Source organism: Moschus berezovskii, chromosome 13 (genome assembly GCF_049115385.1).
Source record: "Moschus berezovskii isolate FMDL1 chromosome 13, NW_MosBer_1.0, whole genome shotgun sequence".
In the NCBI taxonomy this organism is placed as follows: domain Eukaryota; kingdom Metazoa; phylum Chordata; class Mammalia; order Artiodactyla; family Moschidae; genus Moschus; species Moschus berezovskii.
This window is the reverse complement of record NC_142472.1, coordinates 34,748,272-34,764,332: the sequence shown is the minus strand read 5'-3', so window position 1 is coordinate 34,764,332 and position 16,061 is coordinate 34,748,272. Positions and strand designations below refer to the sequence as shown.

At 44.2% G+C, this 16,061-nt stretch overlaps 1 protein-coding gene across 2 annotated transcripts; it reads right to left on the bottom strand.

Moving 5' to 3' along the window:
* Positions 1–8,969: 8,969 nt before the first annotated feature.
* On the bottom strand, positions 8,970–15,077 carry KCTD12 (potassium channel tetramerization domain containing 12). 2 transcript variants are annotated; one of them, XM_055426490.2, is made up of 2 exons: positions 11,014–15,077; positions 8,970–9,901 (listed from the first exon to the last, which is right to left on the bottom strand). In XM_055426490.2, exon 1 carries the CDS (start codon positions 14,895–14,897, stop codon positions 13,917–13,919), a length of 981 nt encoding a protein of 326 aa, XP_055282465.1. In that variant the 5' UTR covers positions 14,898–15,077; the 3' UTR covers positions 8,970–9,901; positions 11,014–13,916. The 2 variants fall into 2 exon arrangements, with proteins under 2 accessions (XP_055282465.1, XP_055282466.1); XM_055426491.2 differs by having other exon boundaries at positions 8,970–11,223; positions 12,522–15,077.
* Positions 15,078–16,061: the final 984 nt, after the last annotated feature.

Genomic DNA, 16,061 nt, shown 5'->3' with positions numbered 1-16,061 from the left:
GGTACCTACCTTCTCAAGGCTACAAGACCACCTGATTTCAGACTTTTGGCTACATGACCACAGGACTCAGCTATAGGCTAAAAATTAACCATCCCTTCAGAAAATTTTTCATTGGCAAGGGTATAAGAAAGACCCTATCAGAAAGGGAGGACACTGGTTCTCCTTAAGGGCCAGTCACCCTCTCATTTCCGTCTAATAAATTCCTTTTCTTTGCCTGACGGCCTACTCACTTTCTTTTTCTCCACACTCACCTTACAGTCTTCTCCAATGACAACAGGTTTTCCTAGATACTGCCTCTCCTCTGCCTACTAATAATCTGCTAAATGTCATTTTAAATTAATTTCCTGTAGCTCTTACTGAAATAAATGTAAAGTCTACCAAAATAATTGTTTTCAAGGACAGCATTTATATAGGTTTATTAATTCAACTTTCTTATACAAAAGGAGAATTCTTGTCTTTTCATAACCATGCTTGATACATTCCCACTATTCAATGCCTGACTCATCCTGACCTTCTTCCATCTCCCTGTCAACAGCCTAGGGGAACTTAACATGTACAAGCCCCAAAGGTTCTTTTCTCCTGTTAGATCCAGGAACTAAGATAAAAGCAGTGATTTTCCTCACTTATCCTTAAATTGCACTAGAATTAAATTATATGATGATAATAGCAAGAAGCTTTTTTGAGAATTCTCTTAAGACTCTGGGAGAAGATTATGCATTATAGGGGAGAAATATAACAACAATATAATGAAGTTTTGGTTTGGCCTGCTATAACAAAAATACCATAGACCACCTAGCTGAAACAGCAAACATTTCCTTCTCTCAGTTTTGGAGGTTGGGATGTCCAAAATGGAGGAACTGGCAGATATGGAGTCTGATGAAAGACTGCTTTCTGGTTCATAGACACACATCTTCTCGTTGACTCTACATGGTGGGAGAAATGAGGAGTCTCTCTGGGGTCTCTTCTATAAGGGCACTAACTCCATGCATCAGGGTTCCACCCTCATGACCTAATCACCTCCCAAAGTCTCCACCCTCAAACTCCATCACAGTGGGAATTAGGATTCCAGCATATGAATTTTGGGAGGACATATTCAGCCCATAGCACTGTTGCTATTTCTTGCTCACATTTTGAAAGAAAGCCTCTCAGATCCCTGGATAAAACATTGACCTTACAAGCTGTGTTTCTAACATAAACTGAGGGGGAGAATTTATACATTTGAATACACGTGGTTCTGACCTGAAAGAAAAAAAAAAAAAACATATCTGCTATTGTAAGATCAGCGCATCATTGTACACATCATTTATTTTTTAAAAGTCCTTAAAGCTGTCATTTTAAAAACTCACAACTCTCACCAGCTGAATATTTGGAACAGTACACTCTAGCGTGTCAGGGAAGTCAAATTTCTTTCGTACAACTCTTAAGAGGCACCTCTTGAAACTTTCCAGTTAAGATTTTCAAAACTCTGTAACAAATAACAGCCCCAGAGGAAAGCCTATAATATAGCTGTCAGTGAACTTAACTTCCATCATAAAATGGAAATATTGTCAAGTGTTTTGGGCTTTGGAGCAGCTGCCACCTAACAACTATTCAGAAAAAAAAATACCCAAATCATCATAATTCCTGCAACTTTCAAGTCAAAGAGGATAGTCATTTTTATGTATTTATTTATGAAAACTACAATTACAAATTTCTCAAAAAATATATATATAGGTATACAGAGGGAAAAGTGGTTCTTGGTAGTGTTACCAAAAAGGTAAAAGCCAATTTTAAGTTAGTGCGTTTTTTCCCTAATACATAAAAGAATGAATAACATAAGCACTCATGCATTTATTCAACACACTTCTACTGATGACCTATTATGTGCTAAGCAGTATGGAGCCCTGAAGCAAAACTAAAGAAATAAATGCTTTTTCCCCCCCTGCAAATGGGCAAATAGATGTCAAAGGTGAGTGAATATTAAGACTACACTATAAAGAAAAGCAAACAACCCAAGTCACCAGGAAATCTAACTCCTAGTTTCATTTCCTTCACATTCCTCTCACCCTAACCTGTGACTTTCCTTCAATGTTTTCCAAAGAAGAAAGACAAAGGCTAAACAAGAAGATATTTGTACTGCCCTTTCCATCAACATACAGAAATGAGGGCTTGATCTCACTTTGGGTTCTTTTTCACCCACCCAGAAAGTAATGGAGAAAGATAATGAATTAATGGGGAATAATTTGTAAATAACTTGGGAAATTGTTGCCAGTTACTATAACAAAAGTTAAGCCCCAAATTTTAAAAAATGCCATTGCTGGCTTCACCTTTTCCACTCTGAAAAACTCAGGAAGGGCAGCACATAACAGAGCACCATTCTTAGTAGCTATTCAGTGTACTTTTTTAATTGTGAGGGGAGGTACTATTCATAAAAGTCCAAAAATGCAAAGTGTATATATAATGCCCAATATGGCTAAGTTTTCTGTGATTTTTGGTTGTTCCAGAGGTAAAGTTTCCTTAACTGGCCAGTTCACCATTTTGCTCTCTGTTGTGGAAGATAAAGAAAGCAAACCTGAAAGGACATGCCTGTTTCTCAGATATTTGAGGGGTTCAATGAATGATTGTTGAAAGCTGAAAGGATGAACTGCTATTTCAGGGTTCTTGATGCATTAATGCAGGTAGGTACTTGATAAACTACCCACTAAATAAATAATTCGTTAGGTTTCTCTCAAGACTACTTCCTAATACATCTCTTGAGGATGAGATCTAAGGATTAACAGAAGAGTTCCTCATTCAAATACAGCGTTCCCACAGCAGGGAAAGGAGAGGATAGACAAATTCAGACAGTAACATTGAAATTATACATTACCATACGTAAAATAGATAGCTAATGGGAAGTTGCTATATAGCACAGGGAGCTCAACATGTGACAACCTAGAGAGGGGGATGGGGTTGCAGGGTGGGAAGGAGCTTCAAAAGGGAGGGGACATTTGTATACTTAGGGCTGATTTGTGTTGTTGCATGACAAAAACCAACACAATATTATAAAGCAATTATCCTCCAATTAAAAATAAATCCAAAAGAAAAACCACACTGTTCCCAATATTATTGCAAACAAATCTCATGTAAAATTGCATGACCTGAATAAAGAAGTTGTGGTACGTATATACAATGGAATATTACTCAGCCATAAAAAGAAACGCATTTGAGTCAGTTGAACTGAGGCAGATGTAGAGCCTGTTACACAGAGTGAAGTCAGTCAGAAAGAGAAAAACAAATATCATATATTAACACACTTTGGCCACCTGATGCGAAGAGCTGACTCATTTGAAAAGACTCTGATGCCAGGAAAGATTGAAGGCGGGAGAAGAAGGGGATGACAGAGGATGAGGTGGTTGAATGGTATCACCAACTCAATGGAAATGAGTTTGGGTAAACCCTGGGAGTTGGTGATGGAGAGGGAGGCCTGGCATGCTGTGGTCCATGGGGTCACAGAGAGTCGGACACGACTGAGTGACTGAACTGAACTGAACTGAACTGACGGAATCTAGAAAAATGGTACTGATGAACATATCTGCAGGGCAAGAACAGAGACTCAGGCATAGAGAACAGACTTATGGACATAGCAGGGGGCAGGAGATGGTGGGAGGAATTGAGAGAGTAGCACTGAAATACATACATTACCATATATAAAATAATAGATAATGGGAAGTTGCTGTATAACACAGGGAGCTCAACACAGCATTCTGTGCCAAACTAGAGGGGTGGGAAGGGGTGGGAAGGGGTGGGGGTGGACAGGAAGTTCAAGAGGGAGGGGACGTATATATATTTATGGCTGATTCACATTGTATGGCAGAAGCCAACACAATACTGTGAACAATTATCCTCCAACTAAAAATGAACTTTTTTTTAAGTTGCATAACCTTAAATGTTTGAAGGGAGAAGAAAGGTGAACAAAACCTTACTCCACAGGCAGACTCATGTGTTCTGCCTGTGACTCTCCTGGAATTCTCCAGGCCAGAATATTGGAGTGGGTAGCCTTTCCCTTCTCCAATGCAACCCTTTGATTATTTCACATTTTACTTAAAATTCTTCATCCCTAAGAACTATAATGTTCAAATCTTTCAATATCATATATGAGGCTTTCATGGGCTGCCCAGGTGGTTCAGTGGTAACGAATCTACCTGCTAATGCAGGAAACATGGGTTCGATCCCTGGGTCAGGAAGACCCCCTGGAGAAAGAAATGGCAATCCACTCCTGTATTCTTGCCTGGAAATCCCATGGACTGGCGGGCTACAGTCATGACATGACAGTGAGTATACAAGAACACAAACATTGCCTCTCCAGCTGTTTTTTCATTTGGTTGATTGGTTGACTTTTTTGTTTTGGTTTGGTTTGCTGTTTTGGGTTGTGCATTTGGAGGGGGTTGGCTTTTTGCCATGAGTTTATGGTTCTTACTATCCCTGAGTCTTTCCTCATTAAGTTGGCCTGTGCCTAGAAGGCACCTCCATTTCTTCTTTACCTTGAAGCCTCAGTTCTGGCATCTCCTCCCCTCCAGCAAGCTTACAGAGTTAGACATCTTCCTTTCTCACTCCTTATAATTATCTCACTCCTTATAATTATCTCACTCCTTATAACTATCCCAGCACTGCCCTTCCAAGTTACGTTGTCATTATTCAACAGCTCCCTTACTAATGCTCAGCACTTACTCATGTGTCTCTGAGACGGGCACAACTAAACACACAGTAGGTACTCAAAGAGATTTTGAATGACTGAATGACTAGTGAACGACTGCCCATAGAGAAATGTTGCAGAAGGCAAGTTAAGAGTTAATGACCAAAAGTAACCCTCTTTGCCTCTTTTTCACTTAGCCCCAGAGGGCACTTTGCCTGTAAATGAAAGGGGAGGTGGTTTTTGGCCTCAGAACAGCACTGGCCTTGAAACTTACTTCGTGAGTAGATCAAAGAGCTTGAGAGACATCTCTGCTATTACTTTGCCAACCAAGGTCCATCTAGTCAAGGCTATGATTTTTCCCGTGGTCATGTATGGATGTGAGAGTTGGACTGTGAAGAAAGCTGATCGCCAAAGAATTGACGCGTTTGAACTGTGGTGTTGGAGAAGACTCTTGAGAGTCCCTTGGACTGCAAGGAGATCCAACCAGACCATTCTAAAGGAGATCAGTCCTGGGTGTTCATTGGAAGGACCGATGCTAAAGCTGAAACTCCAATACTTTGGCTACCTCATGCATCGAGTTGACTCACTGGAAAAGACTCTGATGCTGGGAGGGATTGGAGGCAGGAGGAGAAGGGGACGACAGAGAGTGAGATGGCTGGATGGCATCACTGACTCGATGGACATGAGTTTGAGTGAACTCCAGGAGTTGGTGATGGACAGGGAGGCCTGGCGTGCTGCGATTCATGGGGTCGCAAAGCGTTGGACACGACTGAGCGACTGAACTGAACTGAACCGAACCTAACCATCAAAACACTAGCCCAGCAGATACCAACAGTTCTCAACCCCATCACCACCACCACCATCACTGAGCTCTCATCGACAAAAGAACGTGAACTCCTCCCTGGAATTCTACAACTTCAGGCTATCTTTAAAGTTTAGGGATTTGTCTTTTAAATTCACGTAAATTTACCATTCTTTCCATAAAATGGAATCAGTCTTTGTAAATCAGTTACCAGGTAAATTACTTAATTACCTAATTCATATATCCACACCTCAGTTAGTCCAACTAATGTTCCAGGAAGGTGCCCCATTATTTATAGTTTCCCATCCAACTCCCTCAAGAGGTGCCTCATTAAGAAGTATGGGAAACTTTATAGCTCCTCTAACGTACTATATTCTTAAAAACCAAGTATCAGTCATAATTAATGAAAAACAAACTAGAATAAAAACTGAGGGAGGAGGACTTCCTAAATTGAAAATAAACAAAGGTGTGTGTGGGGGGTTTGGGTTTTTGGCTTTTTTTTCTTGCAAGGGGGTCTTGTCCTCAATGTGAAAGGTACATAAAACCATTATCTATCTAATGACTCTATAGTTATTTCACACTACCACCATCCTCATTCCCTTTCAGTTCAGTTCAGTTCAGTCGCTCAGTCGTGTCCGACCCTTTGCAACCCCATGAATCGCAGCACGCCAGGCCTCCCTGTCCATCACCAACTCCCAGAGTTCACTCAAACTCATGTCCATCAAGTCGGTGATGCCATCCAGACATCTCATTCTCTGTCGTCCCCGTCTCCTCCCACCTCCAACCCCTCCCAGCATCAGAGTCTTTTCTAGTAAGTCAACTCGTCACATGAGGTGGCCAAAGTATTGGAGTTTCAGCTTTAGCATCAGTCCTTCCAATGAACACCCAGGATTGATCTCCTTTAGAATGGACTGGTTTGACCTCCTTGCAGTCCAAGGGACTCTCAAGAGTCTTCTCCAGCACAATTCAAAAGCATCAATTCTTCGGTGATCAGCTTTCTTCACAGTCCAACTCTCACATCCATACATGACCACGGGAAAAACCATAGTCTTGACTAGACGGACCTTGGTTGGCAAAGTAATGTCTCTGCTTTTTAATATGCTATCTAGGTTGGTCATAACTTTCCTTCCAAGGAGTAAGCATCTTTTAATTTCCTGGCTGCAATCAGCATCTGCAGTGATTTTGGAGCCCAAAAAATAAAGTCTGACACTGTTTCCACTGTTTCCCCATCTATTTCCCACATTCTCTTTAGAGTTTCCAATGAATCCTATTATTTCCACAGCACTCAAACAAGAAAAAAGCATCTCCAGGTGCTTTCTCTCTTGGCATCGTTTCATACGAAAAAAGACTCATATATTTGTATATATGTAAAAAGATATTCAAAAGAGCACTTTTTGAAGCAGAAAAAAAGAAATGTGGAAACTTAAATGCCCATCAAAAAAAGACTGGTAAAATAAATGACAGCACATCTAGACAACGGCATATCACTCAGAATATTATGAAGCCATCAAATAAGATGAGGTAAATCATTGCTACATGTACAAGCAAGCATTGCAAGAGCTCCAGGGTCAGTGGTTAAAATAAGAAAGCAAGGCAGGGAATGGATATAAACCCTACTGAACACACAAAAAAAGAGAGAGGAATTATTTATGTATTCATTCATTCCTATATCCATTCATTCACTCAATGTATGGAATATTTCTATAAAGATTTACCAATGATTACGCCTGATAAGGAAATGGCAACCCACTCCAGTACTCTTGCCTGGAAAATCCCATGGATGGAGGAGCGTGGTAGGCTCTAGTCCATGGGGTCACAAAGAGTCGGACATGACTGAACAACTTCACTTTCACTTTCACCCCTGGGAAAAACTAGCGGCTAGAACTCCAGGAGTTGGTGATGGATAGGGAGGCCTGGCGTGCTGTGATTCATGGGGTCGCAAAGAGTCGGACACGACTGAGCGACTGAACTGAACTGAAGGATGGATATCTACTCTTTATGATATACACTCTTACACTGCTTAAATTTTTCACCCTATATTTTTCGGAAACTAAAACAAAAGCTATCTAGAGGAAGTACAGGCAAAAACAAAGAGGAAGGCCAAAGCCGGCCTTGCTACCCCACCCAACGCACAGCTTCCTGTGTCACAGCCCTGCAACCCAGGGCCCGTGTGGCCAACTCCAACGTCTGTGGTTTCTCAACCCGGGAAGCACTGTTTTCAGTCAAGAGCGGTGAGACATCAATGACCAGGGATGATTCAAGAAAGAGCCCCTATATCCAAAATACAGATATATCTGTACATACAGATGATTTACTTTGCTGTACAACAGAAACTAATACAACATCATAAAGCAAACTAAGATAATAAAATAAATGGGCTTCCCAGGTGGCTCAGACGGTAAAGAATTCACCTGCAATGAGGAAGACCTGGGTTTGATCCCTGGGTTGGGAAGATCCCCTAGAGGGAGGGCATGGCAACCTACTCCAGTATTCTTGCCTGGAGAATCCCCATGGACAGAGGAGTCTGGCAGGCTACAGTCCATGGGGTCAAATAGAGTCAGACACAACTGATCAACTAAGCACAGCAAATAAAATAAAATTTTTAAAAAAATGCAGAGCCTCTTCCCATATTCTTTAGATTTTTATCTTCATTCACTATACTTGTAATTAAGGCCTATCTCACAGCTTCTATTTCCTTTCCCTATAAACTTTAAGAGGTCATCTCTATCTACAACCCCATCCTCTGTTCAAAATAATTCACATGTGTTGCCAAGACTGTGGTCAAAGGAAATGTTTATGAAGGGCTTTACCTCCACACTGAGGACCAAACCACCTTGACAACAGGGGTTCTTGACAAAAAAACTCTGGGGAAAATGCCCGTTCTCTCCTGGCCCAGCTGGCTAATTTCCGAAGAGGAGCCCTTCTAATGGTATTAACCTCACAATAATTTAGGAAGCATTACCAGTATTTAAGGGGCTTCTCTGGTGACTCAAAGGTAAAGAATCCTCTTGCAATATAGGTGACGCAAGGGACTCAGGTTCGATCCCTGGGTTGGAAAAATGCCCTGGAGGAGAGGATAGCAACCCACTCCAATATCCCTGGAGCTTCCCTGGTGGCTCAGATGGTGAAGCATCTGCTTGCAATGCGTGAGACCAAGGTTTGATCCCTGGGTCGGGAAGATCCCCTGGAGAAGGAACTCGCAACCCACTCCAATATTCTTGCCTGGAGAATTTCATGGACACAACAGCCTGGCTACAGTTCATAGGGTCACAAAGAGCAGGCCACGACTGAGCCACTAACAGGAACTAACCAGTATTCTTGCCTAAAGAATCCCATGGACAAAGGAGCTTGGCAGGCTGCAGTCCATACGGTTGCAAAGAGTCAGACATGACTGAAGTGACTGAGCATGCACGCATGCACGTTGCAATATTCAGAGTGCCCCTTAAATGAAATCAGATCAGTGTCTGAGCCAGTCCATACCCTGGAGCCAAGAGGAATAATTAAAGGAGTGGATGTTTTATTCTTTAGTGTTTAATAGAATACATAACAAGTCACATAATCAATGATTCATTACTTCACACACAGGGAGGAAAACAGTATCGAGTATTTCTGTTATACAACTGGTTGTGAACAGAGAAAACCAAAATTTCTAGAGCATTTAGATGGTTGAAGAAATTCTCACTTTAAGTCTGGTCATGTCTGAAAAGAACTTTGTCAGTTTTTTAAATATAGAAGGATTGTTTTTTCCTTGGCTTTCTGTTTTGTTAGAAAGGCTGGTAACTGTATGATGATCTTTTTTCCCCCTTTCTCCTTCAATCACTGAGGAAATGGCTCAGTGATCCATATCACTGAGCATATAACATGTTCAACAATTTCATAATCCCAGGTAACTCTGTGGGAATCTTACATCGTCTCCCAGATAAGAGTTTTTCAGATGTCCAGAAAAATTTAAATAACATACAATTTATAACTTCAAAATTAACATCCATAATGGATATTTTAACCTTTGTCATTAATGTCACAAATGCTGTTTGAGTGATCATAAATGAACTGTCATTTGTATTCAATAGTAATAGCAAAATTCACCTGCCTATGAAGTCACAAAGACAGTTGTATAATAGTTTACATTACAATTATGTCCACATACCTCGAAACATGTTTAAGTTTTTTTAAAAAACTTGGGGAAAAAAAAAATCACAAAATGTCTAAGGTGACAAGAATTCTGGATCAACTAGTTCAGCTTCCTACCACACGAGATTATACTGTAATATAAATATTCTGGTTGAATTTCTTCCATTGAAGATTCAAGGGTCCCAGTAGAGAATATTAATCTTCAAACATTAATCCTTTTAGATGTTTATTGTCCAAAATTGTGACGAAGAAAAGTTAACTTCAACACAGCATGTTTCTGGCTTTAGGAAGGCTTATTTTAGGTACCATAGCCACTGGAAACAGAAGAATATTTTATTTCTCAATAGAGAGATTTAGGTCATCTAAGAAAACTAATTCAGTTTTTAAATTAGTTATAATAAGGACAAACAGGAAAAAAATCCAAAGAATTTACTCTGGTAGGTTTAGAATAAAAACAGTTTACCATAGAAAATTTAAGTCAATTGAGTAAAGTACTTATGATTTAGACTATAAAAGAAATTCTTAGGGAATTCAACCCCAGTCAATACTTTTCTAAATACCTGCACTATCATTTAGCATTTTTCATGTGGAGTACAAAACTGTTTTTTGAGTATTAGATTAGAATTTATCATAATTTGAAAAGTAAAAAATTATCAAAGCTTCAACTTACATGGCTTTAATGTAATAACATTACAAGGAAAAATCTAATAAAAATGGAAATGTGTCATGAGCGCTGCCAGTTGCCCATTTTGTCTGAGAATTCAGATTATGCATTTCCCCAGAGAAGCAACAGGCCATATATATATATATATATATGGATCTGGTTTGAAAGAGAAAACAATTTGGGCTAGTATTAATACAAATTACTTTGCTATCAACACCAAAACCAAATAAAACACAAGAATAAAAATCGTCTTGAAAGGGAAAAAAAATTAAGTTTCACACATTCAAGGAGTATTTTCCAAAACACATAATCTGAAAAAATGAACATGGATCATAGTTCTACATGTATTAAAAAACAGACAATTTTTCAAACACTTGGTGCAAAAGCATTGGACATGGTACCTGTTTTTCTAACCACCACTGTCAACTATTCTTTTACAAAAAGTTAAATTTGTTATTAAAATCTCAGTAGTATTAATTGACCAAATGGTAGCTGAGCCATTACACATGTAAATACATACTGCACTGAGTCAGATGAATGCAGTCATAATTTCTGAATAATTCATGACCCTCTTCCAAGTTACTGAATGTCTTTGGAGGGCTTACTCCAAAGGGCTTACTCACACGTACCCTCAGAATCTCATCCAACCTACAGATGACAATCAACACTCCAGCCCGTGATGCAGACCACTAAGGGTCCTTCTATGGCTCAAAGCACACGGTGAATAAGGGACCCAACAGGGCAGTGGCCAAGTAATCTTACCTCAGTTACAGTGTCCTCCCAAGGGAAACATGAGTTTCCTACCCAGCCTTTACTTTGGGTTGAAGATAGAATTTTTCACATATCAACTTCCAACTTTAGAGAGGACAGTCATCATACGAAACGAGGTCAATTTACTGTCTCTGACGGTTCAATTTCCAGTCTTTCAGCCAATGAAAGAAGTAAGGGAGACCTGAAGGCCATCAGGGATGTCTGGAAGGAGGAAAATTTTGCCAAGCAGTGGAACAGTCAACTCAAAGTTTTACAAGAGAAAACATTTTAGACTTGATTGGCAGAGACAAAACTCAAGCAGTTTCCCACGACTCCTGGAGTTGAGCAGATTTAACAAGGAAAATCAGAAGCTCAGAGTCTTGCCACATGTCAGTGGCTTTGATCTGTCCCCAAGATGTTCTCAATTATGTGCTTTGTGTTGCACAATACAGAAGACCACATGGGGTACAGAAATCTCTGTGATACTCACTTTTGGCCAGCAGGTGACATTCCTAAATCATTTCAGGTTTGAAACAGGGGTATGTTCTAATGTGTTACCTAGTCCGAGAACATGCTCAACACCAGCAAATATGACTTCCTGAACTTGTTTCTGCTTCCTTTAAAATTACAGTCTTTGTATATAAAGCTAACTTTACTTTTCTAAAAATGAACCTCCAGTGAAAGACCTCCAGTCCTTCTCTCCCCTCAATAAAAAAAGAAAAGAGTTAGTGGATTAAAAATACGGGTACCTTGGTTTACAAAGATAGTTAATCAACATAGTAGAATACAACTAATAGCCAAGCAAAAAGAATGGAGCAAATTCAGCTTTATAATTACGCATTTTTTTCCTAACCCAATTTCCCCATAGACAAGGATATAAGAAACTCATCAAAGCATGTTGCTTTAGTATATACACCATCTGATGCCAGTTACTAGGGTAAATACAGGTAAGTTTATAGCATTTAGTAAATGAATTAAAAAACTAAATGATTCGTGTAAAATGTTTATATATGGTATATACAGATTGGATCACATGAGGCTAAGAATAAAACTGTTTTAATTCTTAACATGTTATGGACATATAGGAAGATACAGTACAAGATTCATTTTTAAAAAGAAAAAAATAGCGCTAATTTCAACACTGAAAAGACTCTTACAAAATCTTTTAAAAACATACTTCAGAGAATGATGCTGAAACAAATGAAAAAGGAAAGGCTTCTCCTTAATCACAGAATATCCAAAGGAGCCTCACAGCATGAAAGACAAGGATTCATTTCCCTTCACTTACAGTGTAGATAGGATATACAGTGGGGATTTATTCCATGGTAGAGTAAAGGTATAAGGCAACCAGGTCTCCTCCTGCTTCAGCTGCATTTACCTGGGACACCATTTTACTGCTCAGCTCACGCTGAAGTACTTATTTGCCTTCATTTAAAAATATTCCCACTTTCCAGTTATCTACAGATGGCAGCCCTCAGCATTTCTGCTTCTCTGCAGCTCTGTCATTTGGAAAGACTCACCTTCACTTCAAACCACCTGCATCAAAAGGGCATTTTCAGGTTTGCCCAGAAGTCAACATTGGCTGGGCTTGGAGAAAAAAAAGGAATTTTTTAATAAGAAAACTAAATCTAAGTAACTCAAAACATATTTTGCTCAAGGTAATAGATTTTAAAATCAGGACTTATAATCAACAAGAAAATAAAAGTTCAAAAACTAAAGCCCTACTGGGTAACTCTTTGGTTAGGTTATATAAGTATCAGCAACTTCTAAGTTTAGGACTCAAAACAGTTCAATCAACTGCCAGGTAGGAGGAGATCTGTGATTGATCTTTACAAAACGCTCTGCTTGTTTCTTGTATGCTATTTCGTTAATGTGCATGTACTCAGACGGACGGTACACACTTCCAACTGTCAAACAATAAATGAGTATATCTGCTCCCCCCTTTCCCACCCCTCTTAACTTCCTTCCTCCCTCCCCACCCTACCCCCTAAGTCTTAAGAGCTAAGGTACTACAGCCATTCACTGCAAGAATACGGGCTTTCCTAACACCCACAACGTGCGTTACCACCCAGCTCCGTTTACAGTCACAGCAGTGCTTGGTGGCCTGGGCTGTCGCTCTCTTTCCCCTTCTGGCCAATAAAGGCTGCCATGTCAAGCCGTCGAAAACCAAGGGCTTCGGGCGCTGAGCCCAGGAGAAAGGGTGCCTCCTCTGGCAGAAGGGGAACTTCCTGCAAGTTTAAGCCATAGGCGAAGATCTTTAAATCGGCGCGGAAACCAGAGGCTCCCCCGAAGAGCCAGCAAGAGATTCTTCTCCTACCTGTCACTGTTCAGAACTTTTTCACGTGTAGTCACTGAACTGCCTAAGCACTGAACCCATTCCAGCTCCGGAGTCGTCCGTTCAGCCTTCTAAAACTCTACCTTTAAAGAAGGTCAAAAGACTGCGTAATCAATGACCTTTCGAAACTATTCCCAGAGCGCTACCAAGTGTCTTAAACCGCGAGTGAGTCATCAGGGCGTATAGAAGATCTTCTGTACAACTGGACAGGGTCCAATCAGGGTCGGAACAATTCAGTCATTCCCAGCTACTCGGTGGCTTTGTGGCCACACTGCCCCGCCCCCCGCTAGATCCAAACTAAAGGACAATTCGGGGGGAGGGTTGGTTTGGGGCCGGGGGCAGAGGAAACAGGGGAGGGGTACGTCTGGGCTCTCTCTTTCAGTGGGGTCCGGAGAAGACGGAGAAGCCGAGAGGCTCTGCGGCTGCAGCCTGTAAAGTGAGGGGGCAGTGGGTCTACGGGAGGTGGGGAACGGGGGGACGCGAGAACGTGGTGAGTCGGAGGGGAAATCTAGAGTCCCCTCCAGGGCCAAAAGGAGAGGAGGGAACGGGCGCGCTGGAGTCGCCAGGGGGAGCGGGGAGCTCACTCCCTGCAGAAGACGTACTCGGTGTAGCTAGTCCAGATCTTGTCCTCGCTCTGGTCGGTGCTGCCGGCGAAGGCGCAGGTGCCCGTGGAGCTGCACGCCACCATGTGGAAGCCCGACTCGGACAGCTTGTCGAAGGCCTGCTCCAGGAAGTTGAACTTGAGGTAATAGCGCGAGGTATAGCGCTCCGGGGGCCGGTCGGGGTCCCGGCTCTCGTTCAGGGTGTCCCCGAACACCTCCTTGGCCAGCGACGTCTTGCCGCACACGGTGATGCGCGCCACTCGCCGGAACTTGGCGTCCGCCTGCGCGTCCCGCCCGATCGTGTAGGAGCCGCGGTAGCCGATGGTGATGTAGCCCGAGCGCCGGCTGCCGTCCAACGACTGCGACGGCGTAAGCAGCGGGCCCGCCGCGCCCCCGGACGGGCTGCGGCTAGCCAGCTCCAGCGTGGGCGACGGCGCCCCGGCCGAGGCGCCCTCCTGCTGCTCCGGCTCGGCGGAGCCGAGCGGCAGCAGATCGTCGCCCAGCGAGCCCTCCTTCTGCACCCCGCGCCGGGAGTGCGGCGGCGGCGGCCCGGGGCCGGGCTGCTGGGGCGCCCCGAGGCGGCGCACGAGCTCGGGCAGCTCGAAGTACTCGGCCTCGCGCTGCAGCCGGCTGCGCTCGGGGAAATAGTCGGGCAGCACGAGCTGCAAGTCCCGCAGGTAATCCAAGATGTAGCGGAAGAGGAAGCCGTCTCGGTCCAGAAAGAAGCGGCCTTTGCTGTCCCGGGCTAGCTCTTGCGGCTGCTGCTGCGTGAACATGCGCCAGAGCAGCGAGTCGGGCACCGACACCACCGTGCAGCGCCGGGTCACATACACCTGGCCCCCCACGTTCAGCTCCACGATGTCGGGGAAGAGTGGCGGCTCCGCCGAGGACGACGAGGAGCCGCTGCCGCCGCCGCCACCCCCGTTGGGTAATCCACGAGTGCTGTCGGCCAGAGCCATGGCCAAGAGGTGGCCGGGGCCGCCGCCGCCGCCGCCTCCTTTCTCGGACGCTCGCTCAGCCCTGCGCCCCGGCCGCAGCCGAGAGCCGCTCGGAGCCGAGCGCACGATGCGAGCGCGCCGCTGTGCGCCCCCGCGAGCCCCGCTGCGCTCCGCCCGCCTCGCCCGCGCGCTCCAGGGGAGTGCCGGGTGGAAGCCTGCGCGCCGCTTAAGTAGAGCCGCCCGCCGGGGCGCCGCGGCGCGCAGGAGGCGGGGGCGGCGGCGGAGCGGCGGAGCCTCGCTCCCCGGGCGGGAGGGGGTGGTGGAGCGGGGAATCGATTTGCATCTTAAACGCTGACGCCGCGGCCGGCGGCTGGCTCCACCCCGGCTCGCGCGCAGCCCGGGGGCCCCCGACTTCCCTCCCGCCCCGTCGCCCCGCACTCTAACGCCTTCCCGCTCCAGCCCAACTTTCTTCCTCCTCCAAAGTGGAAGGTCCTGGGCCCGGCCCCTGGGGAAGAGGAGCCTTCTTTGGAGGGGCAGTCCGGTGTGCCTGCTCCTCTCCTAACTGCACCCGGAGACTGTGGAAGAAGCATGTAAACTTTCCAGTTCCCCCAACCCGGGGAGTGGAAGTGCCTTGGCCACCCCTCTCGCCCGGAAACAAGCCGCTTGAAACACTGGAACTGTGGCGCCGTAAACACACCGGTCGTCGCGTCGCTGAAAGTTCTAGAGAGAAACCAAAAAGTCTGGAGAGATGGTGGGGCCGCCCCCAGCCCGGAGGCAGCTAGATTTTGTTCGCGTGTACGAGTAGCCTCGAAAAAAAGCCCTGGAAACAAAAACCTAACCTCGGTATCCTGCTCTCCCGTAATTTGTTTTCTGGGCCAAAAGGCAAACTCATTAGTTAGGAGACCTCAGAACTGGAGGAAACGGGCTGAAATGGCAAAGAGGGGGACTTCGGGGCAAGTTCTCTTCTGGGTGGCCGTCGCGGTCTCCTCCCCGCTTGCCCTCCCCTCGAGGCCAGGCTGAAGAGGCGTACAAGGTGAGGCCTAAGGGAAAGCTCTGTCTCGGGACCCCTCTCAGCACCGGGTGAATGGCTCTGTGCACTAGGAGAGTTTGAAGATGTAACTGAATTTAGAAAACCTACCTTTCAAACCCTGAGTCTTTGTTGTCGCCAAGGTCCTTGCGCCCCTG